General features: G+C 43.7%; 1 protein-coding gene across 8 annotated transcripts in view; it reads left to right on the forward strand.

The window, feature by feature from the left end:
* TCF7 (transcription factor 7 (T-cell specific, HMG-box)) overlaps positions 1 to 26126 on the forward strand; it is a 104724-nt gene that overhangs the window by 60328 nt on the left and 18270 nt on the right. For 6 of the 8 annotated variants that reach the window (XM_019535069.1, XM_019535070.1, XM_019535073.1 and 3 more), the window contains exons 3-8: positions 8973 to 9105; positions 13096 to 13186; positions 17904 to 17990; positions 20523 to 20633; positions 21006 to 21168; positions 22007 to 22114. In XM_019535069.1, coding sequence (XP_019390614.1) covers positions 8973 to 9105; positions 13096 to 13186; positions 17904 to 17990; positions 20523 to 20633; positions 21006 to 21168; positions 22007 to 22114 — 693 coding nt within the window. The remainder of the gene's footprint in view (positions 1 to 8972; positions 9106 to 13095; positions 13187 to 17903; positions 17991 to 20522; positions 20634 to 21005; positions 21169 to 22006; positions 22115 to 26126) is intronic. The other 2 variants (XM_019535068.1, XM_019535075.1) reach the window with 1 other exon arrangement.

Genomic DNA, 26126 nt, shown 5'->3' on the forward strand with positions numbered 1-26126 from the left:
GCTGCTGCCGGCCCCCTCCCCGCCCCTGCTCTCCACCAACTCCACTCTGCAGCCTCTTCCCCCGCCCCATCTTCCTTCCCACCTGCCCCTCTCCCTCCCCCTGCTTATCTTTGCTGTGCTTCAGCAGGCTTTGTGCACACTGCAGCCCGGGGCACTAAGCACGGCCCCAGCCCAGTCCTAAAACAGTGGCACGCAGCCTGCACGGGGGCTGAGCCGGGCTGGAGCCTTGCACAGTGCACCAGGCTAGAATAGGGATGGAGCCTGCCAGTGTGATGCAAAGGTAAGGGAGAGGCAGGAGAGGGAGCAAAGGAGGGAGGTCCCAGGCTGTGGGGGTGGGGGGGTAGACAGGTGACAGAGGTGGTGGGGGCAGGTACAAGCAGGGGGCAAGCTGCTTGACCTCCCCTTCTGTCCTCTACTGCCCGTCCCCTGCAGCAGTGGAAGGGATGCATTAAAGATGACCCTTCAATAATTAGATTCTGTGGATGGAAAATTATAACAAATTTCTAAGTTTTCCATGTACAGAACCTAATTATTGGCGGGGGTCATCTTAAATTTGAGTCAATATGGCGATAGAGGTTGACTAAGATACATGACTCTTAACAGTAGGGCAACAACTGAAATGAGATGCTTTCTCTTACCGCTGTTGCCTGAAAGATGGGGTAGGAAAATAAATCTTGAACAAGGCTCTTGTATTAAAGAGAAGATTTCAGATAGTTCATTGCAATTGGAAGCCAAAGAATAGGATATCTGACACCTCCATGGACTGGCTGTCCAAATCCTATGATATTAATTACTGTAAGTAGGTCAAAGCCATCCTAGGTAGGAATTTTATGCAGTGCTCCAAGCAATGTGAACATTAGTTTCTGGAAAATAACAGGTCAGGCAAGCTCAAGTTGTTCCCTGAATACATATTGAGAGTATGATATATTGCTGGGAGTGGGGGGGTGGGTGCCTTTTCCCCAAGTGGCAGAGCAAGCTTTGAGTTGTGCAAGTATCTCCACGCAGTCAACCAACCAGCTATAAGCTTTATGCCACATGCGCAGTTTTCACTGATATTTTTCTGCCTCCCATGTGTGTTTATCTGTTGGGAGACTTTAAGGCCCATGTGGTCTTTTTGGGACTGATGCTTTGCTCCAGTAGCATACCTTGGGGTGGTCAAGTGGGGCACCAGGCCCAGCTGCTAAATTAGAGGAGGTGGCAAGATGGTTGGCCACCCCTGCTGCCAGCCCAGCCACAGCCACTGCCCAGGGCACAAGAACTCCTTGTTCACACCTCTGCTTTTGTTTTACCAATCTGACTTGTTTGACTCATAGGTACTGTCATTTCACCTGAGGCCTTCCTGTTGTTTTATCCCAGTCTCCTTTTTGTGTGTTGTGTAACCTTTGTACCATGAACACTTTTATGCTTCCCAATTATGGAAGTCAGCCCTTTCATTTAATGGGGCTTCAGCATAGTGTCAATTTTAAAGGCTGACTGCATTTCACTTATTTATGTCTCATTGGGAAATTTTAGTGGCTTGTGTGCATGAAGTGCTAGCTGACAGCCCTGTAGCAATCTGTTGTTTGATAATAGTTTTCTAAAGCCTCAGGAATGTTTGGGGTCTATTAAAAAAACAGAAGGTGAGACAGAATTGTGACAGATTAGGATTTAAAATGGCAGCAGTGCTATAGAAGAAACTTTGATTATGATCCCCACTCTTATATTGAGGACTCAGATGCTGAGTAATTGGTTAACTAATCCATTGTATTTTTAGTGAGGGTAGCAGGATATTACCATTTCTGAATTATTCTAGTCTTAGGTGGGAGAGTTGTAACCTCCTTTTATGTTAGAGATGATTTTAATAAGATGTCAGCAAAATCCGCCAATTAATTCTCTCCTCCAATAGAAGGAAATCTGAAACATGATTCTTGTAATTTTTTTCCCCTACAACAAACACTCCAACCTACAGGAGACAGACAACCTAGCAGCTTTACTAAAAAAATAAAATAAGGACTTTAAAGAATACAACTCTTGCCTATATAGTTTGTTAAAAATATACCAACAATTTTCTTAGTAACATAGGCACAGGTTTACACAAAAGATGAACTCCTCTCTCATGTGTTGTGTAACTTCAATTGTAGCTGAATATATTTGCTCTTTTGCTTTAACATATTGACTCTGGTATTACCTACTTAGCCCTTTTTTATTTTTTAGTATACATTTGTGAAAGGTAAAGAATAGAAATGAATTCCCAGATAAGAGTCCACCAGAAGTTCAGTATCATTGCTTGCTCTCACCTGCATACTTCTCAGCTTGAGCGTTTTGTCCTGCTCTCACTGGAATTAATTAAAGGCTCGCATTGGATCAGGGCCACCAGAATGAAGCTTATTCATTTTGGTTATATGACTTTTCTCCAAGAAGAGAATTTTTACAAATAGGTGTCCCACAGTTGTTGGCAGTGATGCAGCTCCACCAGAGGTATAAATGGGACACCTGGTGTCTGAAAGCTTGAAAGTCCATAGCCCTTTTTTAACTATTTCTGACAAACAGCTCAGCAATTTCAGAAGTGTAACATAAACATTTGGAGTCGAGAAAGTAATCAAAACCAGTCCTTTCCCATGTGCAGTGAATCAGCATTTTCGGATGAGAAACCCTTATGTCAAGAATTCCAGAACCAATGGAGTTAGTTAAATCACTCATTGCAGGTTTGGAGAACGTAGTGAAGCTGCCAGTGACCTCAGGAACCTTATGCAACCAGTGATCATGTTCCCCCCTTTACAAAACTATCCAGGTCATATTTAGTCAAGGGTGGGAATGAACGACAATAGGATAGCGAAGCTTTCATTCTGGGGTGAACTGAATGAGACTGCAATTCTGAGGACAAGGATCTTGATATAGTAGATTTTCTACTACACATTCAGCAAGATTAAGAATGGTCTATTTAGCCCAGAGCTTCTGTTACAATCAGACACCTATAGGGAAGTGAAGAGGTCTCTTAATTGTGCCTGGCCAGCATCTTTTTATAATCAATGCACCTGCCTTTGCCGTACCACGCTTCCTATTACACTACTGACTAAAGTGGCTTTTTTTGTTTCATAGTGATAGCTTCTTCCTGGGTCTAAGCTCACAAAGGTTTCTGCAGACTGAGTCATCTCAGGCATGTGGCTAGTTGAAAGTAAGAGCAGTATCATGCAAGACTGACGAGAAATCTACGTCTGAACACAACGTTATTTAGCCGGTGTGCCAGTGTGGTGAAGAAAGGGAAGGATAGGGAATTTCCCATGTTAGAAAGTAGGTAATTTAAAGTTTGTCAGAAATTGAAATTTGCCAACCAAAATGATGCTTTAGGCTCACAAGAACATTCTGTTCATGTCTCATTCTTGAATTATTTTATGTGTTCATCTTCTTGACCGTACAAGAGATCCTGCTGGGAAAATACAGCAATGCAAGCTTCCCTGGACTGCCCCCATAGAAGAAAACAGTCTCTATTGTCCATTTATTCCTTGGCATCTCCTGAGACTGCCAGCAGGGATGCCAGGTTTGACATCTGGGCATGGGAAACTGGACTGAAACCAGCCAAGTTATTTTAAATAGGCTTCCATGCTCTATAGCAATAACTGACAGCTTTCATTGACTGCTCACATCAGGTGGATTTGAACCAGTAACTTTGTTATAAAAGTTCATCAAAGGTTCATCAATCTTCAGTGTATTAGTCGATCATATTTTAATATAATTTGCATTCTTCTCATCAGTTTCTGTAGCATCCTCCAGAGAATTTCAGTCACATTTCTTTTACCACTGGAGAATTAACAATGCCGTTGCAACGTTTCTTCTAGTAAATTATTTAAAATAAGCTCCCAGCAGTACAATTCAGTTGTCTTCAAGTAAAGTTTACCCTTTTGCCTGTGGTCCTCCAGCAGATTCTCCTCGCAAAGCTAGTACAAGATGAAGGTTAAGTAGGGGCCTACTACGAGAGACTCTGAAATTTTTAAAATAATCCTGTGTTCAATACAGTTCAGCCTGTGGAAATGATTGTATTCAGGTTAATTTTCTCAGCATAAGGCAGTCATCAGTTGGCAATTTCAGGCTTGCTTTGAAGATTCTCCTCGGGACTGTACTTTGTTGTGTTGGAGTCGTTTTGGAGAAACTAAATTCAAACTTTATAGAATAAGAAAAGGACACCTCTTCTTCAATTATACAGACTTTCAAAAGAGTCAGGCCTGATTTTAAAATTTAAAGTTTGGCAGCTTACAAGGGCATCTATTGGAAACCAGGTACCATGCACATGGGTACCAACTGAATAGGCATGGATTAAAATATTTGAAAAGTGAAGCAAAAAGGAAAGCTGCTTCTCTGCTCCTGAGTACCTTTCCAGAACTGTTCATCTCTCACAGTGTTCATCTAGCTTATAAAACTGGTTTCTATTACCAACATGCTAATTAACAAAGCAGCAGCAGACATGAACTGGCTCTAACTGAAATGTTTTTCCTGCCTTCTTGAAAGCCTTGTCCTATCAGGTTTTTTTTGTCCTACTTAAAGGGCTGCATAAAACAGCAGTGGAACCAGGAGCCAGGGTTAGAGGAAATTTAAGGGAGAGAGGGGGAAGCCCTAAGTTGTCTTACTGCTGCCTGCAATTGTTTTCCCTCTGAACTGATGGAAAATCTGAGTACTTGATTTACAGCCCTGCTGTACACCAAACCATGATGTCCTGCTCTGAATCTGGTGGAAAACACAGCCCAGTCAGTTAGTGCCTTTGCTGTGACCGCATGCCTTTGTGTTTGTTACTTTTGATGTACTTAGCACATTAAAATCATGATTCTCACAGGGTTTTTTTAGATGGCTAGCTATTTCCTTCTTTTCTTTACAAACCTGTAGGCCTTACAATAAGAACAGCACAGGACTGTATGTGCTTACAGTGCCAGGTAGTAGGATGGTCGGGGGTTTGATCCTCAGTTGAACTAGATGTTTTCTTGAGGTCCCTTCTAGCCTTACTTCTCTATGAGAAATATGCTTTGCTGACATGGTATGTATGAAGGAGACTGAAAATCCTATTCTTGTATGGACACCAGAAATGTTGGGATTTTCAAAAGAAAAGAAAAGACAGCATTGACCTAATTTTTCTCCTAGTGAAGCCTATTAAGAGTTTTTCCATTGACTTCAGGCCATCATCAGGCACTTTTGAAAACCTCCCTCTACCCTTACAATATGAGTTATGAGGATTGTAAGTTCAGTAGAGGCAGTTGCTCACACAATTTCACATGTGCCTAAGTTACGGGCATAAGGCACCGGATACTCTTATCAATTGTGTGTATTATGAGATATTATGATAATGCCTGAGGAGCACTAAGACACAGCTCCACTGTGCTAACCACTGTAGAAACAGAGTAGACGACGGTCTTACCTCCAAAGAGCTGGTGCTCTAAAGAGACAAGCTGGGCACAGGATGAAGCAAAGGGGCTTGGTTGGCACCCAAACAGAGTGAACCATGTGATGACACTGTTCGTTCCTCAATTATTTCTTTATTGCAGCAGCAGCAGGGTAGTTAGCAGGGGATACACTCAACGGGAAGTAGAGGGAAGGGAAATGGGACATTGAAAAGAAGGAGCAAGGATAAGGGAACAAGTGGGTAGGAGGAATGAAGCTGAATTGAAAATACTGTAAGGGAAGGGAAGAGAATTGTAGCAAATCAATTGGCATGGGGCAGAGAAAGTCCAGTCAAGCTGTAGCTGATTCTCTTGACCTCTGAAAGTCCCCCCTATAGTGTCTCCTGCCTGCTGTGTGCACATCAGACACATGCAGGTGAGCATGGGCGTAGTTTTCCATGTGCACAGGTAACCGTCTTGCACACATTTGTCAGATATTTGGTTTTTGTGTTAGGAACATGAAGTGCTCACACAAATGCACTTCCTTCATTAAAAAGTCTGGCACTAAAGGAGGCTTCAGCAAAAGTTAATTTGAGAAATATCCTTGATATGTCTCAAGGCATCTCCAGACTTTTCTTCATCACCCAGTCTGATTGTAGTTCAGGGCATCATGGTGGGACCTAATGATGCACTGCTTGACTAAAGACTGTCCATGTTTAAAGCTTGGTTTTCCCTCTTAAAGCTTGTTTGGCACTTGGTTTTATTTATATGAACTGACTGCTGGTAGTGTGTACGGATGTCAGTACCAGTCTCTTTGCACCTGTTCCCCAGGTTTGTCCATCAATGCATTGATACAGTATGCACATGTGTAGTAGCTTTTGTGCAAGGTTCACAAAATGCTTTATACAAATTAAGGTTCTCCTCTATCATTGCTGACAAAGGGTTTTTAAACCCAAAAGCTTTCTAAAACTTTTTTTTCCAGCTATTTAAGTTGGTCTAATAAAAGATATCAGATTCACCCAAAGAACCTTGTCTGCCTCTATCATTCCTGCTTCTCCAAGAGGCAAAGCCAGAGTCTGCACTGCCTCCACAGACGTCACCGCCACCTGTGCAAACTGAGCATGCTAGCAAACCAGAGCAGTTCTCTATTTTACAATGCACAGATGCAGATGGCTACACCCAGTGAAGGGCAGTAGAGAACAAAACCCAGGGATGTTAATAACTTGCCTACAGTTCTACACCAAATTGACCGCAGCTGTGATGGACTGCAAAAAGATCGGACTTGGAGTCTCCTTCTCTAATCCCTAGGCACCATTCCCTTGCAGCCCATTCTTATTTTTCCTGATTTTGTAGTTATCCGCCCTAATACCTTCTCTAGTTTTCCTCAAGACAGATCCTGACTTTCCAGTAGTGGTTAAGTCAGCTCGGGTTTAAAAGCAACTGTGGGCGAAACTGGGCAAGTATGAGACAGCAGACATGCTTGAGGCAGACAGCAAAGTTTGTGTGTGCACGTCGTCCTTACAGCTCTGTAACTGTTTTGAACGAGTTTTTTTTTTTTCTGTTCCAACATGCAGAAATACCCAACATTGTACTTAATACAGCAGCATCATTTTACAAAATTTTAGGCCTTTACAAAATTTAGCATTACAACTGGAAGAGAGAGACAAACACTTTTTTCCCTGATTTTACTCTAGCTTGTTGCATCTTCAGCTCTGTCTGTGGGATTTCTATCAGGGTAGGGAGATTTGGCAGTGTGATATATGTGCCAGAGACTTCACCAATGATTGGATCTTCACTGTTAACAAGGCACTCTGGAAGGTCTGCATTTTTGGAAAAACAACCTAACTTGGGTGTTTCTAGTTTGGAAACCCTAGACAGGACATCTTGAGCCTGATTTTCAGAGATGTGAAGCTCGCACAACTCAATAGCTATGAAATTTGTATCCAACAAGTCGGGATGTGAGTCTAAGCTACTGAATCTGTGTTCCAGTATATGCTGTTCTCCGTGAATGGGTGCCAGGGACTGGTTTGCCCTCCATATAGTCCAGAGATTGGCCCCTCCAGGTTCCTTTTCTAACCCCAGGACATACCAGCCTCTTGCCCTAGTGTTCCCCTTTTCTTTTTGCTGCACTACTGCTCTCTTGGCCAGCAACTGCAGACAGAAGGCATGGTAGATATGCACCTTACTGACTAACTGAATCAGACATGCATAAACTTATGAGCAGTGGTTCACGTCATCAGATGCTAACTGCATCTTTTAGCAGCTGAAGTGTTGGGACACCCATCAGGATCTCTGTCTGACATTATGCTTATTGCAAAGGAAGACCCTGTGAAGGCAATTTTCTGCCTAACCTTTAGCACAGTCAGTGGCAGAAAAACATCTCATATCACTATAGCAGTGGAGGACAATTGGGCTATTAGCTGTTCCTGATGAAGTTAAGCCTATTTATTTGTTTTGTCTTTAGTCAGAAGCTTTGCCTGCCACTCCTTTCTTCTCAATCAGATGGGGCAATGAGAGAGACCAACGTATTCATTACCGTCTTTGAAACAATTTTGCCATGTGTTAACTCTCTTTCAGAGGAATCGCTTTATTTCTTCCAGTAGAGGATTGAGTAGTTGAAATGGTCAGATACAAATTGTAGCTCGCGCTACATTAATAGATATGTCCAAATTCACTCCCTCCAACATTTGAGAGTGCAAAGTATAGCTTGTGCTTCAAGCCTGTTATGTGGAGGGCCTGACGTAGGAGGGCTGGGGGTTCCCTACTAGAAAATAAGGGATCCGGCACCACGCACTCAGTTGCTTGCTTTAGATTTGTCACTTCAGTCTAGGATGCACATATTAAAATTTTGAAAGGCATGCATGTATTTGTATGTGCACGTGTTTGTGTGACCCTTAGCAGGGCAAAAAATTAGGTATAATAATGTAGCGATACATTTGCTGGTATGCTCAGAAGTGCCAGCCCTGGCATAAAAAGGGTTTGTTAGATTAAGTCCTACTGCAGAATCTGAAAACTTCCTGTTGGTTTGGGCTGATCGTGGTCACCCATCTAAATATTGTAGCATTTTGTAGCAGTTGTTCCAGTTATGCCAGTTTACAGCAGTGTCACTGATTACCGTTACTTTGAACTTTTGCTGGACAACGCAGCAATGCGATATGTCCCTATAATGAGCCGTGGCTTTAACAACTCCAGCAGCAAGAACCAAGGTCTCATTGTTGTGACGACAGATCGACTCCGTATTAGAGAGAGCACCGTCCTTTAATGAACTTTCCCCATTGTCCCACAGGGGGTTATGATGAGGTCGTTCTGTATTAATGAGTTCATCTTGGTAAGGAGACTGTCCTCCTGTGGTTTTTTTGAGCAAGATCAGGGACCTGCAGTGATTCTTAACACACCACTTGCAAAACCTGGACAGGGTGGAATTGGCACTCGGTGTTCAGCAGTCAGGAGTAGCTGCTTTCATATGCCTACCTGTTGGAGTCAGTAAGCCAGTCCTTTGCAGCTGCTGTGAGCAGCGGTCCTAACACTGCTGACTGGGCTGACCCTTGACAGCGGGTGTTCGGTACTGCTGTGTTGTAATACCCAGAGGCAAAAATTGTTGAAGCCTTCCTCCTGTTTTGTATTTTTCAGTCTAACAAAGTTCCTGTGGTGCAGCCGTCCCACGGCGTCCATCCGCTCACCCCGCTCATTCCATACAGCAACGAGCATTTCAGCCATGGCTCCCACTCGCCACACTTGCCAGCTGATATCAACCAGAAACAAGGTAACTGCTGTTTTTTCTAAGCATGTGGGAGGCGGTGGGAATCATCGTGGCAACTTAAAAGGGGGTTGATGCCAGAAGCCCTTTAAATGAGAGTTGCCATCTAGCCAAGGTTTCTCTGGCACTGCCAGTTCCTTTAACCTTTGCCTTGTGAGAAGAAAAATAAAAGAACGTCATGTTCACTACACTCAAGCAGACGGGGACATTGGCTACAGGGGGGCTAGCTCCTTGGGATACTTTATAGTCACGGCTAATGGCATCCTGAACATCAAAGAGTGTCTGTCCTGATCATCAAAGTTTAACTTTCTCTGTAATAACAGTCCTTGTAGCCTGAGAACAGAGCTTGGGGATGATATACAAGAGCTAACCAGAAAATGGAAAGTAACCTTTCCTTTGACTCATACCCAGACTGTTGTAAGGTTGTCATTTTGAGAAAATAAATGTTTGAAACAGGAAATATTTTGACTAAATCATGATATCTAGCTGGATTTTTGTACATATATTTCAGCCTTTGGCCACATATATGTGGTTGTCACACAGTTTGACTCGGGGTTTCTACGTTAATTCAGTACACATCAGTCCTCTCACAAAAGCAATGGAGGAAAGTACAATAAGGAGAGATTAGAGCTTATACCAAAACAAAAACAAAAAAAGAATACATACATCTAATTGATTGTACTTCACTATTTTTGGTTGGGGGCTGAAAATAAACATTTGTTTAAATGCATTGGTGCAAGAGGTTCAAACTTCCTCAAGTTCATCCAGAGCTTTGAACTAAGCCTGAGTCCAGTTTCAAATAAATCTAGGTTGATTCCTGGTTTCGGGAACGTAAAACTGTGGCTGGGATCTTGACTTCCTTTGAACCTGGAAGTCAGTGCAAAATGTGAGCTATTCTGCTGCATCTATTCTGCTGCATGCAAAGCCCAGCATATCAAAGCCACATGGTTACATGTTGGTCCAACTTTTATGTGAAGCTGCCCTGCAGTGGTGACGAGCTTTGCCACATTAAGGGTTCTACCAGATGTGGCTTGAAGTGAATGAACTGGGGTTGATTTGTCATCAGTTTGAACTCTAAGGGCCACAGTCTGGCCTCATCAATGAAACTTCAGTGACTGAGAAGGATTTACACTTTATAAGAGCCCCTCAAACAAACGTCTGGTGTTTCTTCCATCCAGGCAATTCCTTGTCAGTCACTAGGGTATGAAAAACTCAATAAAAATATATGACAGCTTAGCAAATTAAAGCATATTTGAAGCTCAGCTAATGGCAAATTTCTGCATCTCACTAAGAAGGGACAAGGGAATATTAATTAATTACACTTGGCTCCTGAGAGGATGTAACAAAGCTCCTCGTTTCAGGCTACCCTTGAAAACTGCTGGCAGAATACAGTCCCACAACAGTTCAAGGGTATTTGAAAGGCCTGCCAATGAATGTGTTTTGGGATCTTACTAATGGCATGTAAAGCTCAAAACAGTGTAGGACCAACCTGCCCCACTGGTTGGCAGCTGTCCTTTATGCCTCTGTTGCAGGTCACTGAACTCAGGAACGCTCTCTCCTGGATTTATGCAGAAGTCAGTATCCTTCAGGGCCAGATTCCAGCTTCTTGTTTGCATGGGTAGTAGACAGGAGTGTTGCTGTCTGAAATCCTTTCACAGATATGTTCAGAGAGAGGCCTGAACCAGAACCTTTAATCAGAGCCTTCTGCTTTTTGTTGTAAATGGCTCAGATTTGAAGCTCTCATCCCTTTGGTTTGGGTTCTGCATATACTCAAAAACCAGAGGGGAGGGGGTTCTATATTTGTTTCAGGTAAGACCAGAGATCTCTCCTCAATATCATCGTGACCCAACCTGACCCATCCACAGCAAAAGCTTCTGATTCAGACCTCTCTCTAAACTGACAGCAAGTACTGGGCTGGCCTGCCTCTGTCTTGCCTGCCTCTATCTTGGCTCTATGAAAGAACCAAGGCCTTGAGTGTCTTCTCATCTTTAAGTTATTTATACTCACGCCACACCTAGCAAAATATTTTACAGATGTAGAACTGAGAAACATTTGGGATTAAAATACTGACTGGCCCAGCATCACACCGGAAATCTGTGGCAGATCAGGGAACTGAGCCAGGATTTCCTGAGTTAGAAGCTGGTACTCAAGCCACAGACCTCCCTTCTGTGCTACATTAATCTGTTCAGGGCCCAAACTTCAAGAGATGCTGGTATCATTTAACCCAGCTCCTGTCTTTGGTTCGATCGAGAACTGTGGCCTAATCTTATCAGGCTCCGAATACTGGCTCTTCATCCTTAGCTAATTTCTCACTGTACGTTTCATTTGGTTGCAGTTTCCTTGTATTTACCCTCTGTTAAGGTGCTTGGAGTCAGTGACATCCTGATTATTTACAAAGGTTCATTAAAACTAATTTCATATATTTTACTTCATGTTCAATCTACAGATTGCCTAAACATAGATCTTAATGTTGGAAAATATATTGGTCACATATATTTGCTAAATAGTATTTGCACAAGTATTATACAACCGAGAGGGACCTGTAAGATCACCAAGTCCGGTCCCCCGCCATGAGAATGAAGTTATTGGGCTCAGATGAGCTCAGCAAGGTGCCCGTCCAGCTTCATCTTCAACATCTCCAGGGAGGGTGATTGCACCACCTCTGCCAGGAGTGTGTTCTCAATTCTGGTGACCCTTACAGAGAAAAAGTTTTCTCTTATATCTAACCTGAATTTACCTTCTGTTAGCTTATGCCCATTGGTCCTCATCCTCCCTCAAGTGTTGCTCCCCTAGATCCTGGCATTCACCTCTGATGTACTTGCCTTCAAAATCAGTATTTGTAGAAACTATTTAACAGAAATGCCCAGCTGGCAATTGCACATCTAGAAGGATCCTGAGCATCTTGCACTCATCAGCTCGCTAGACAGAGGTCAGCGGTGTGTTGAGAAAACCATTAATTTCACTTCACAACTTTTCACCACTAAATGACATGTCAGTGGCAACAGCTCACTTTTTACCATACATACAGTCTCCCTCTTTCTTCCCTTCTGGGGAACACACAGCTGGACACTTTCACCACTATGTGCATCTTCAGATTTAGCAACATAAAGCTAGATGCTATCATTCAAGCCTCTTCCAAATCAAAGGTGAGGGCTCTTTCACTTTTCCAGTTCCCCATTTGTGGCTTCGAGTTTAGGGCCAGCCCCAGGGATTCTCTAGCAATACCCCACAGCCCAATGCTACAAGAATCTGGTCTGAAATTCAGGAATAGCTGATGTGTGAAGACACACTGGCCCCAACCATTTTCCTCTGGATGTGCCACCCATACCATGAATTGTGCTGCACACCCAAGGATTTCCTTCATGGAAGAGCAATTCTCAGCTAGCCGTGTATGCCACATTTATGGTCCCATGGCACCAGCAGAGCAGTACAAATGCGATCCTGAAAACCAAGGCTTCTTTCAAACTAATTCAAAGGCAACACGTCTTTATAAAATAGCCCTCAGGAGAACTAGTGAACAGAGTCATTGGAAAAAGAAGGCAGAGGCTCGCAGGGAAGGAAGGCCTTGATCCTGAATGGTGTGATCCATGTTACTTTTCTCTGATGGGCTGGGAGGGAAAAAGCAGCTAATGGAATGAAACAAATAGAAACCAAGTCATTTTCAGAATGAGAGTAGTGTTTGGAAACCAAGGAGCCCGGGGGGGTGACCCTTGTGCTCGAACAACTTTGCCTCCAAGACTGACTGTATGTTCTGCAGGAATATGGCTGTGCGTCACCCCGGTGCAGGGCTGTGCCGGAGAGGTGGAATCAGTAGGGAAGGGGTGAATTGTGGGAGGAATCCATTTTCCTCACAAATTTTTTTGCAGTTCACGAAGCTAGACTTAATTACTGGCCCTGAAATAAAGGGCAACGCAGGGCTCAAGGACATCTAATCCTGTGGGGATGCTAGTGCTGCCTGAATGTCTTCCTCTAACTGACTCTTGATCCCTCTCCTAGGTGTACACCGTCCTTCCCAAACCTCAGAGATCCCTGGTTTTTACTCCCTCCCTCCTGGTGGGGTTGGACAGATTACGCCTTCCATGGGCTGGTAAGTGTTGACACTGGATCACTCCATATGGCCTTGGTAAGCAACAGGGTGGTGTTCTTGCTCTCGCTAATCTTGTTTACCAGAATTTACTGCTCTTTACACTGTCCTTACCCCTGCCTCTGGCAATCAGCTGTCATCTGCAATCTGGGTAATTACTCCACATTAGAGATGGAAAGCAGAGGTATGGAGAAATAAGGGACTTGGCCCTGGAAAGTCAAATTCGGAGTCCAGACTCTATGCCGTTACCTCTCTGCAGTCTGAAATGCCTACTACCATTGTATCTGATGTGGATTACATGAGGAAGAAAGGGTTGCTTGGGTCAGCAACCTACTGTCCATCTTGTTCTAGCTGCATTCAAGGCCTCTAACTCTGAGTTCTCTCTCTCCTGCTCTGGCTTTCAACAAGGGCCATTATTTTTTAGCAATCCACCAGCCCATCACATCCCTCAGAAAACACGGTGTGGCAAAGAACTCTCCGAGCTGAGTACCTGGATTGATCCCTCCCCTAATCCTGCAGCACATGCAGTATTGCTGCTCCCAGATGTCTGAAATTCACCTTGTTCACCCAAAATCATGAGCTCCCCCCATATTGTAAGATTGTGTTGTGCTTTTTTAGTCTGTCAATTCCTTAACTCTGCCCAACCTCCAGCAAATGTGATGCACAGTTGTCAGCACTCCTGAATTTGTTTTTTGGCCTTTGCTGTGGGAATTCTCACCCTTTTGCCTTTGGATTCATTCTGCCTCCCCAACCTTCAAATCAATTCCTTCATCCTGATCCCTGACTTGTTTCCCATTAAATTCTATCCCCACATCCTTCTCAGCTGCTCCTCTATGTCCTCCATCAATGATGTCCCATCATCTCTGCTCTGACAGACACGGGAGTTCCTAACGAAGTCCCTCGGCCTGAGGAACCTACATTTTGGCCGCCTTCTGCCCCCCTTCCCAGGCCAGATTGTGCAGGAAGTGGTAGAGTAACAGCAAAGAAGAGACATGCCGTTGGTATGGGTGGGGGAGAGGGGGCCACTAAGTTCTTCCTGCTCCCACATCCCTCCGTTGAGAAGTCTCAGATCCCTAATTTTTTCATCAGCACATAGACAGAAGTTGGCCAGGCATCCAGTTAGAGGGGCTTTCCCCTAGCCAGGAGCTTCTGACCTAATTGGGAGATTTGCTACAACCCCAGCTCAAATCCAGTGATGCATGAAACAGTCATAAGCATTAGCAACCCTAGATGTGCTTCCTTCACTTACCCAATCAGTGACCCCTTGGCATCCAGCACTCCTGCTGGCCTGGTAACACCATTAGCATTTTTCTGAATACTTTCCTTCTTTCTAACTATCACTGTCACATGAACAGGGTGACTTTGAATGTACACAGGGAGCAGAGCTGAGGGGGCAGGAAGTACCACGTTTACATTTTAGAGTAGATTAACATTTTCAATTATTGTCAGACCAGTTTCTGGTAATGTCTAGAAATTAAAGAGATGCAAGGCAAGGTTACAGCTGTAGCAGACAGTTTAAAAACCTGTGTCACTGATCATTCGGACATGTGAAGTACTGAATCTTAGGGGGAAAATCATAAATGTATAGCAGCATGTAGACAGCCGTTTCCTGCACGATGCTGTCTGGCATGACCCTAGCACAGACATGTATGTCTATAAAGAGGAATCACAAGATGAAGGGTGAGCCATTAAAAATAAAATCATGAAACAACTGGATTTTTGCTCCTGAATATAGAGTTCCAAATATTTAACCACAAAGAAACAGACGGAGGTCTTAGATCTACGTTTGTCTACAAAGAGATTACATTTGGCTTTCTGTGCTGCATATGCTGCTCTTGGACAATGATTTAACTCCTCGTAGAACGTGATTCATCCTCAGGAAAGACAAGTACAGGAGTCACTGTGCTGTAACATGAAAGAAGTTGTTAGAAGAGAAGAGCTAGCTTGCCAAATGTAAAGCCTACTCTTCAAATGGGAAGCTGTTAAAGACAGCCTTGGGGACATGGGAAAAATCTGTTTATCAAAGAGTTTGTTTGCTTTTTGGTCAGACAGGAAGCTCAGTCTCCTAACAACACCTCTAGCATCTGATATGGTTTGGCACCTTTAAACAAATTGCTCAGATATATTCAATAATGACTAATAAACAGATACGGAGAAACAGAAATCAGGACAAGCCGTCCCTCAGAGCAGGCATCACTTCAAACAGCAAATATGTGTTAAAAAGGCAGAAAAGGGCTTTGTTAAATACATTGGTCTGCTTGACAAATAGAAATAGTGTGCTGGGCCTCTGTACAAAGTGCTTAATCCCAAACTTCAGTTTAAATTTCAGTTAGGTAAAAATTATTGATGAGATGAGCTTCAGCTCACAAAGGCTTGTGCTATTTTTCTATATTACACACACACATGCACTTTGGTTAGTCTATAAAGTGCAATTATACCTTGTCTTTTAAGTAAAACTTGGAAGTTTCCAATCAGAACTGCCTCTGAATTATTTCAGCAACAGTTCTCTGCATTTCAGAAGTTTGTAGAAGCAAAGATGGCTCACAGCTGTCTCTGCCTAAGCCTTTTGCTTGCATGTACAACCCCCATGTCATCTATTTCTGAGCCACAAAGTTATCAGCTCCATCTGCCCTTTTCAGGGGCACGCAGCGGGCAAATGATATTTTCAAACTATTCACTCAAGGCACTGGTCACCAGTGTATGCTTTTACAGAGGTTGGGCTGCTTAAACAGCGTTGAAATGAGTTATGTAGGAGGAGGAATGCTACAGAGACCCCTCGTGCCAGCAAGTGCTGTGGTATGTGTACGGTTCTTAAAGTTTACTGTTCTGGAATGAAGCTGACTTCAAACGCCAAGCAGTCGTAATACAGGAAGTGGCTTTTCCTTAGCAAGCTACCTAACAAGAGTTCAGCAGAAGTGGTTTTTGTACCTGCGGAGTGTTTTGGGGAGGGTAGCTGCAATAACTCTCTCCCTTTAATTAGCTGACATGACAGTCAGGAACTTCAAATGAAAGCCAGTTAGAGTTTAATCCAGCAAGTTTGATCGCTGGAGCCTGAGAACACACCTTAACCAAGAGCCCTGTAAATCTTACCATTGTACAGGACCCCAGCTGAATTTTGTGCTGGCGAGGGGGTGTCTCTTAATTAACTCACCAGCCCCCTCCCCCCACCTCTTGTTGTCTCCCAAGCTGCTCTCCCATCCTGGGAGAAAACACTTGAATTGCACATTCCCAACAATCACAGTTTGGTTTTGCAATCGAATTAATTTGCGTGTCAGAATCACTTTAGGTAAAGACTTGAATGCCAAGATCCTTTTCTATTGCAATATGTTGGCTTCTGGAGTAATGAATGTCACTTCTGGATTAACTTTGAATGTTTTCTCACCCCTGGGGCAGTAATGTTAAACTTCAAAGGTTGTTTAGGCTTCCTGATATGTTGTAGCAGTTGGCTGTTTGTTGGCATGTTTATACACTGCTAACTTCTAAGTAGTGTGAGAGGGATTTCTGTCTGGCAGGTTGTAAACAGAGGCCAGTTCTTAACCATGTTTACTGACATTAATACAGACAGCTCTTTTAGGTTTCATTCGAGCCGAGATAGAGCAACTCAACGAGTGGCAAACAAAAACCTCATTCTTCCAGAGAATGGCTTTCTGATCACTCTTCCCAGCAGAGACATGGTTGAACAGCACCTAGGCACACAAAACTCCCCTAGAATCCCGGTCTCTCTCAGGACCGTGATCAATAATGGTAACCCTTATATTAAGAATCATGAAAAACAACTGGAGCTATTTCTCCTGTTTTTTAACTTTGGGCTTCAAACTTCTCATGCCAAACTCCAGGCCAGAGATGAGACATTTTAGACAAAGAGGATCAAAGATCAACTCTGGGAAGGGTTTTGAGCTGCCCAAATATGAAACCAGTAGTTCCCATTCATTAAAAACATTGCTTACACACTTTGCTTGTGCTCTAATAACTAAAATAGGTTCCAGACCCAAATCTGACATACACAGTTGTAGGGATGGGATGCTTGTTTTGCTTTATTTAAGAAAAAGAGGGCCTAACCCTCAGCTAAGTTATATCAGCATAGCTCCACCTAAGTCATATTCTTCAAATAAACTATACCAAGTGAGCACCAGGGAAATCAGAGTATTTCAAGTCAGGCACTGTAGAGTATTATGTCCCTCATGGTCTTAAAGGTGTACTGAAATGTGCTACTCCATGATCACCAGGGCAGGTACCGGATCACTCAGTCATTCTTCTGTTTACCTGGTGTAGACCAATTTTGAACCTCAGTATTTCCCAGGGTATTGCGCAGCATTTTATACACCTTGCAAATACTCTGCTTGGTTGAGGTCTGCACTGCTAAACACCTTTTCCTACAATAGTTCACCTTCACTTTTTGACATGCTTTCATAGCTTATTATCATTTCACAACTAATGCTTTAATACAACTGAAGCATTACTTCTGCTTAGTTAACATTTGGGAGGAGATCAGATGCAGATTCAGACCCAAACTTTGCAGTCCAGACCTATCTCCGATTGAAGTTTAGATCCTGAATTGCCTCTGGCATGAAGGAAGAAGGAGAGAGGCCTGTAGTGTAAGCTAACTAGAGCAACTAGGGCTTTGGAACTCACCATTGCTAAATGAGTCCAATTAAGGAGGGTAATTTTAGAAGAAGCCACACATGTAGATGCTTTATGGACTCTTTCTTCCCGATCCCAGGCAGAGCCAGTCTGTCTATCCGCTCCCGTCATGTGGATTTAGACAGCCGTATTCGTCAGCGCTCTCTGCTGGGGCTTCTTTCTCCAGGTAAGTATGAGCTGTGTGAGACAGGACAGCAGCTCTGCTGGTCTCACAGCTTGCAGTTTGTGCCAGCTGAGCTTGCAGGAGACTACAAAAAGCCAGCAAGGGGCCACCAAACTTCCAGATAGCACCAACAGGAAAAGGATTTCCTTTAGTCAAATGCCTTATTAAAAAAAAAAAAAAAAAAAAAGAAAAAGAATTGCAGGAATATCAAGGAGGAGACACAAGGATTTAGTTTTAATTAGTAAAAGTCCAGAAAAACCCTAAGCCTCAGCCACAACAGTAGGAAAATGGAATAAATGGTGTGATAAGTTCTCACTACTGCCATGCCAAACACACTTCTTATTTTTACCACAGAGATAGAAATACTCCTTCCCCAAGTATCCTGGACTAAATTAACTTGTGCAGAGACAAACTTGTATTTGTTCTCAGGCTTTTGGTGAAATGGGACAGAGCCCTCACTGAGCACAGGTAGTTTTACCTGTCTCTGCTACTCCAGGGAAGGTTGACAGTTTAAGCCTCTTAAATTCTGCATTTCCTGTAGCCCTTTACCACGTTCCATTGTGAGGATGATGAGTTGCTGCTTCCCTGGATTTTTATGAATCAATTCCTTGCTGATTGTTGCAGGAGCTTTAAAATGTGTGCAGAATTGTAAGGGCCAAGTACTCAGCTGATGCAGAACAGCGTAGAGCAGTTGATTTCACACGGCGCTTTACCAGTTTGTACCAGCAGAGGATCTGGCAGTGCCAAAGGCATTGTGCAGCACAGGGACACTGTGTACCTTGTATTCCTCTGTGTACATTACTCTAGCAAATTTGTGAACAGACGAGGGCCAAACCTGCACGTGCAGTTCCCAATGATTTCACCTGGAGGACGAGCAGTCCTAATCATGCCATGTCATTTTTTACACACTAACCTCAAAACAGGCTTGGACATTAAGTGTAAAAAGTCCATTAGACCCACTTGTGTTCTGCATTCAGCTAGCAGCCAGCGCTTTGGTTTCTGTTGATCATGAGATGCTCCAGTTAGAAGAGACCAGGCCCTCTGGGAATTTATGTGCAAGCAGCATTTGTTCGCATCTCCAGCTTTTGCTTCTGCTACATGTTGTCGTGATACATAAGGGATAATATTCACTGAAGACACTATTGTTCCTAGGATATCAGCAGGAAAATACTGCCAGTCGCACTCCCTGACTTTTGCACATGCCGTCTGAGGCAGCTTTTTTCTATCGTAGCATCTAATATCAATGATAAAGACTAGACTAGGAGGCCAGATGCTGTCATCATACCTGTTGCTGCCATTCTTGTTTATATTCTACAGAGTGGGGCAGGTCTGGAGTACCGCTGCCAAGGAGAAAGTACACCTTGTCAGACAAGGATCAAGCTTCAGACTGCCAGGGGTTGAAATTAAACGCCTTTTCATTTTGTGCCAACACTTCTCACCAGCAGTTGTTCATCTCCCCTGGGCAATTCTGCCATCACAAACCGCAGTCGTTAAGTGGCAAGTTTGGCAAAGCAGACTGCACTGGCCAGCACATTATACAGTGCCAGGTACAGTGCCAATGAAGCTTGTAAGACTGCTCATGATCTCACTTCTGTGTTGGTGGATAACACTGCTGGGGCAGGATGCACCTCCAAGAGATGCTGTTTGGTTCATGTTCAGACTCATGCCTTTTCTTTTAAAATAAAGGTGTGGGATGATCCTAAGCTGTCAAACCCATAGGCTGTTTTTCAGTTTGGTTTTCTGCTGTAGCACTTACAATATTGTTACAATGGAGAGCCAAGGAGCTGACCAACTCTTTAAATAAAAGTCAGTTAGCATTGCAGCCAGGATTGTGTTGCAAGGAGTTTTATTGAATCCCCCCAACAGAACAGTAACCAGGCAAGAGTCTGAATGCTTGTCCAAGTCAGTCTGGTTGCTTCTGTTACTCACACACCCACTGTCGTCATGACTGAAGATTACGCAGCAAGAATGTATTGCTGGACGGAGCCAAAGAAAAGGATCAGGAAACGAAGGCAAAAAGCCCACCTGCCCATCGTTTTCATTTAATGTTGAAACTCTGTAAGTGTCATTCATCAGGTTAAAGCAACTGCCAAACACGCTTTAGCTAGAGTGGCAGTGGCTGTGGGAAAGTCCTGCATCACGCTTGGCAGATATCCCGTCAGCACTGCAGCAAGCTTCCAAGGGTGGCACAGGGGCACTTCTGCACAGGCTCATTATTTCAGGAAGACACTTTACTAGGATACATCTGGGAGATTTGCTTTACATGTACTGTTGCTTAAGCGTTTGTTTCTGTAACGTTAAAAACAACTCGAAGAGTGCCACCTAGTGAGACAGAGCACTCTTCTCCATCAGACTAAAGAGTAAACCAGTGGAAAGAGCTGTGCACAGCCATTTGTTTCCTGCTGCTCTTCACTGTTCTTCTGCAACGTCCTTCAGCTGGGGCTCAGACCTGCAACTGAACTGACCTTTCAGAGCCAAACGTACCAGCACCCCAAAGCAATATTTCAGCAATCTCTGACATGCTCTCCATTGCAGGTTTACACACCCTCTGATGCTGAGCTCGGGAATGCACACCACCGGCATCCCTCATCCAGCCATAGTGCCCCACTCTGGAAAACAGGAAATGGAGCATTATGACCGGAACATGTAAGTCTTAAAATGGCAGGCTATTAAAAAGAGTTCCTTACTCTGTGATTTCCTTAGTCCTAGCCTATCTTATTGTTGTCACTGCTTGTGTGGGGAGGGGATCTGTGAACAGCAACTCGGTAAGTTAGCTAAGCAGACTTTGGGGCACCGTGTTGTTCCACCAGTTATGAAAAAGGTGCCAGTGTAATGATCATGATCACCAGAAGAGACCAGGTTCCAGCTGTGCTATGTGCTCATTAGTCAAGGTTTCAAGTCCTGTTTTGATAGTCTTTAATATTTTCAAGTGGATCTATTTCTTGTCACTGTGTTCACATACACTAGTTGAGATGCAGGAGTCTTATTGTTATTGAGTGTTGTTTTGTTTCTGTCAAGGAAACCCCAACCAGAACCAAAGAGAGAGAAGGAAGCCAAGAAGCCAACTATCAAGAAGCCCCTGAATGCTTTCATGTTGTATATGAAAGAGATGCGGGCAAAAGTCATTGCCGAGTGCACCCTGAAAGAAAGTGCAGCTATCAACCAGATTTTAGGAAGGAGGGTAAGAGCACAGAACAGGAGTGGTTTGGCTGTATATTTGAGTGGTGGCATTTTTCTTTACAGGCCCCTCGGGAGAAGTTATGCAGGTATTTCATAAAAAGCTTGTTACCTGTAATACTTCACACAGATCAGCAGCTCCTAAAAAACATGGTCAGTGTACTAGCTCTTCCCCAGAATGAAGAGCTTGGATCATCTGCATTAGGAGTGATAGGGGCAGGGAGCTTCACTATTAACTGGATTTAAATGACAATTCAGATCCTTTGGGGTAAATGATATTTTATTTTGTGTCACTGAAATGGCTATGTTTAGCAACCTGTCTTGATGTGAGGGCAGGGGACAGCAAATCAGATGGTTTGTACATCACTGGTCTGCTCCTAACAGATCACCTTAACATGGGTCTTAATTTTATGGACACTGTGGGGCACTGTGCTTGTGAATGTATTGCTCTGTTCTTCTGAGTCAGGAGGAAGCCATAAAAAAAAACAGCGAGTGGGGACAGAAAGGAGATGAGGGAATGCAGTTTACTCCTGCTGCTTTATAAAGAACCTCCTTCCTCCCCGGCACAGCCGATCAGCCATGCCACTAGAAATTTAAGGGTGTGCCTTGCATGACCTTTTAGTTCCTATGCAAGTAACAAGGAGTTTGCATGGGAAACTGTCTACATTTTCCTTAAGTCACGGTGAACATGCAGCCCCAGATAAAACTCAGTTAACATCTGTGGAGTTACATAGCAAATAATGAGTATAGCAGGGTTAAAAGGAAAGGCCTGTCTGATTCTTAAAGCAAGGAGAGCTGATGATGAGATGCACTGAGGTGTTTCACAACTGTTTCTGTTGCAGTGGCACGCACTGTCGCGGGAGGAGCAGGCCAAGTACTATGAACTGGCTCGGAAGGAACGACAACTTCACATGCAGCTCTACCCAGGCTGGTCCGCAAGAGATAACTATGTGAGTGCTTCATACAATGAAAGCTAAAGGCCCTGTCACAGCGGCCTGCTTAGAAAGATCAGCTGACTGAACAAGTCACCAGCCACATTAACTAGTTTTCTCAGTAGCATATGCCCCGCTAGCAGAATAGTGTGCCACATGGTGGAGTGGGATTAGAATGGGTGTCAGATGCCTAGAAACATGCATTTAAGTACTTTAATTTTTCTTCTTGGCCAGGGATGAGTGCACATTTTGGCAAGTGTCATGTTTCTTAACACAGGAGTTTGTTTACTTATTGTCTTGGATAACAGTTCTGATTAAAAATAATTAGAAGTCATCATTTTAAAATTTCCTTATCGCTCCTCGGAAAGGTATGGCCTGAGGTTGGTGGATCTTGGATTATGGCCCATGGTCCTGAGGATTTTGAACCTCTTCTGGTACTCGAGAGAACAAGACACTTTGAGAACAACCGCACTTTAGGAGTAGGGAAGGAGGTAGGGGGTCTGATCAGGCAATCTCAGGGAAAGACTAGAGAATTACTGTCCTCAGAAATCCATCAGTAGCTTGTTGCGAGGCCTCCCCAAAACTCACTCTAGCACTTAGGAGGACCTCTTCATGAATCTATCAGGTATCATCTTCAAGATTCTGGCATAACCAAGTACAGATTTTTTTCCTTCAATTTTGCCATTTCTTCCACGGCAACTTGTTTGGCTTAAAGCTGTCATACATACTAGCTTGTGGAACTGGCTACTTTGGCTTCAAAATAGCTTGCTCAGAAACTCCTGAGTTGCACAACCATGTTAGCATGGAGCTCAGCTCAGCTCAATTAGCCAAGTATTTATCCTGCTGCTTGGCTGGATTTTGCAAACCAGACTGGGTGTCGTGCTGCTATGGCTATGCTGATGAACATCCCCAAGCAGCCAGCTCAGGTGCTGGTACACAGACTGCAGTCCCAGCAGGTGGATACAGTGCAAAGTTAAAGTTCCTAAGCTTCGTGAGCTTTGGGGATTTGACTGTTTCTCCACCCTTACATGCAGTGATACAAACCGACATCTAGGCTAGTGCAATATTGACTAAACTGAAGGGTCATATCCTCCAGGTAGACTCCCTGATCTGAGATGTCTTTGCCATCTCTTTCTGATTTGGGTTCTGCTATGTCCTACAACTCTGAAAGGAAATCAACCATGTTACACTTACAATACTCAAATAAGATTTGAGTTTCCAAACATGGCCAGTGGTTGCATTGCCAGCTTGTAAACTAAGCCTATCTGAGGACTACTCACAAAGCAGGACTGCCAAAAGCAGCCTTTATAAAACATCTCCATATCCAACCAATGCGTAGGACAAGATTGCTGAATGGAGCAGCATGTGGTCTGCTGTGTTAAGACACTGGTAACAACTGAGCTCTTGCATACATGCCAACCTCAGAGCAACAGGTTGTTGATAATATGACATTATCTGTAGTATCCCCTGGGGGAAAAAATTATGAAGCACACTGAATATTGTGGTTTTGAATACCTGTAATGTTATGGCCCACACTGTGCAGTTCTGAGAAGATAACCAACAGGCAGCTAGATATTTTTGGTCTCTTCCTAATTGCCTTCCTAGAATAATGAGATCCACCAGCTTTGTCATTTATTCTGAATCGACTGACTAGACATTAGGGAAATAATTTGCCTTTTCTTCCTCCCTCTTCTCACAAATCAAAAAAATTCAAAGGTGCTCAGTGTTTGTTTGAACTATTGCTTCCATTGAAACCAATGGGGAGTTTTTTTCATTGATTTCAGTGGCCTTAGCTCAGTGCTGTAGTGTACGCTTCTTGAAGAAACCACCCTAATTATATTATTCCGTATCAGGAACTAAAGCCCTTAGCATCAAGTAAGTTGGCAACAAGGGAGAATTATGAAAGAAAAAGATGCCGATGTCAGCGGGCTCATTTTTGCTGGACCTTAGAAGTATATTAAAAGCAAGCACGTGAACCTTGATATCCCTAGCACCATTTTCTTCTCCATTTTAATTGAGCTTCCCCATCCTGCAACCACTCACTTTCAAGAGTGGTTACAGGAGGGGGAAATCTTCCAGTGCCCAAGCCTGGATACAGAATTGTTTCAATTGACCTCTCTTTACAGTTTAAGCTACGGAGCATTTAAAGACTAGAAAAAGATGTCATTACCTCATTTCCTCTTGCTGTACTGATCATTTAATAGGCAACTTGTCAAATTAATTTCCATAAGTGTAGGAGTGCCACAAAACATGATACGTTCACATTCTTTTCTAGCAGAGTTTTAGTTTGCACCTAGGATCAGAAGGAAGTCATGAGTACCCTGGAACCGCCCAACTGGCTAGTTGGGGACTTGATCCAAAACCCTTTGATATCAGTGGGAGTCTTGCCGTTGACTTCACTCAGCATTAGATGGGCAGCAGACTCGCTTCCTTTTAGGTGTTTTTTTCCCCTTTCAGTGCTGAAGGAACGAATGATCACACACAGTTTTGTGGGGGCCACTCCAAGGCTTCCCAGAACAGAATAAGAGATCACCTGCAGAGCAGCTCTCAGCCTATGAAGGCTCCAGCTGTCTCTGCAGTGCTCCAGCCTCATTTAGGGATCTCCTGAGGAAACTGATACGGGAAATTTTGCACATAACTCTTCAAGCTTCTTGGTTGATATCTCCATCAATGGAGGGCTTCTGTTAACAAATCCTCCCATTCCATATTGCTCCAACAGAAACTTTACTCCTCCATTGGAGGAGAGCTGCTTACCATGCTCTGGAAACTTTCTGTCACCTAGCTGGGTTACTCCATTAACCTCCATATCGTCTACTGTCCAGCCAGGCTCTGAGAATGCTTAAAGCAGTCTGAGCATCAGCATTTCCAAGAGTGTTTTGAGACAGAAATGCCCAGGCATAAACCAGCTGCTTGATGAGTCTCACTCTCTTCAGCAAGTGTCCTTCTGTCTCCTGAGCTCCGTAACTCAAGTGGGGAGGCATCTAGGTCACCTTGGAGGCACGTGACACTGCGATCAGACAGGAAATACAGTGGCTCCCACGCTGTAGGAAAGCTCACCGCGGTTAGGAGCTTTCCACCTTCACTTAAACCACAAGAAGTCATAAAAGAAGTCTCAGGTCAAAGCCAGCACTGCAAGCAGCCCTTTCACATAGGCCAAATTTGCTCCAGCAGCTCTTGTGAATAGAACTCAGTAGGGCACAAAGGGTTTTCTACCTTCTGTATCAGAGAAGCAAATAGAAGATAAAAGTGTGTTTGCTTGTGAAGAGGTGAAGGAAACAGAAGAATGACAGAGGGGTCCAGAGCTGTGGAGATACTCCCAAATAATGTCTGCAGAACTAGAGCACCTCTTTGCCAGAATACATCATCAGCACAGCATGGTATCGATCCTATGAAAGCTCTTTTTGTTCCACCTTAGGCAGGACCTTCCTTTTGAATGTACTGCTTTAAGAGGGCAAAGAAACACAATGTACCAAAACTTGCTGGGGGTTTCATCTAGGACAGCTGTTTCAGTGGCAAAGAATTTTGCAATCTTGTGCTCAAAGATTCAGTGAGAGACGGTGACACAACGGGAAGGGGCAATAAGGAATGAACAACACTATAGTAAGAAGATCACATGGGATGCCAGCTGGACATGGCATGTCTTATTCCATTAAATTAAAAGGTTATTGGTGATGGGCAGACTCTAAGGTGGTGTAAGCCAGGGTAACGCCACAAAACGCTAGTGGATGTTAAGAGAAACATTGCCAGGCAGAGTAGACCCAGATATGAGAGCCGGTATGAATAGGAACAGAAATATTTCTGTGGGAATATGAACTCAGGGGGAAAGGGGCAGTAGGGATTCCTTTGAAGCTTCACTACAGTAGGCCGAGAAAAATATCGTACAGTCTTATAAAGTACCACAGGTAAAATACAGACTTGATCATAGTGCCTTAAGGAGAATATAACCCCCCCGCTTTCATCACCAGGAGGGTTGCCATTTTCTAGCATCAGTATTGGCGCTCACTGAGTTTGCAGTAGTGACTGTTTTAAA

This window comes from Crocodylus porosus, unplaced genomic scaffold, assembly GCF_001723895.1.
Source record: "Crocodylus porosus isolate Cpor-Errol unplaced genomic scaffold, CroPor_comp1, whole genome shotgun sequence".
NCBI classification, from domain to species: domain Eukaryota; kingdom Metazoa; phylum Chordata; order Crocodylia; family Crocodylidae; genus Crocodylus; species Crocodylus porosus.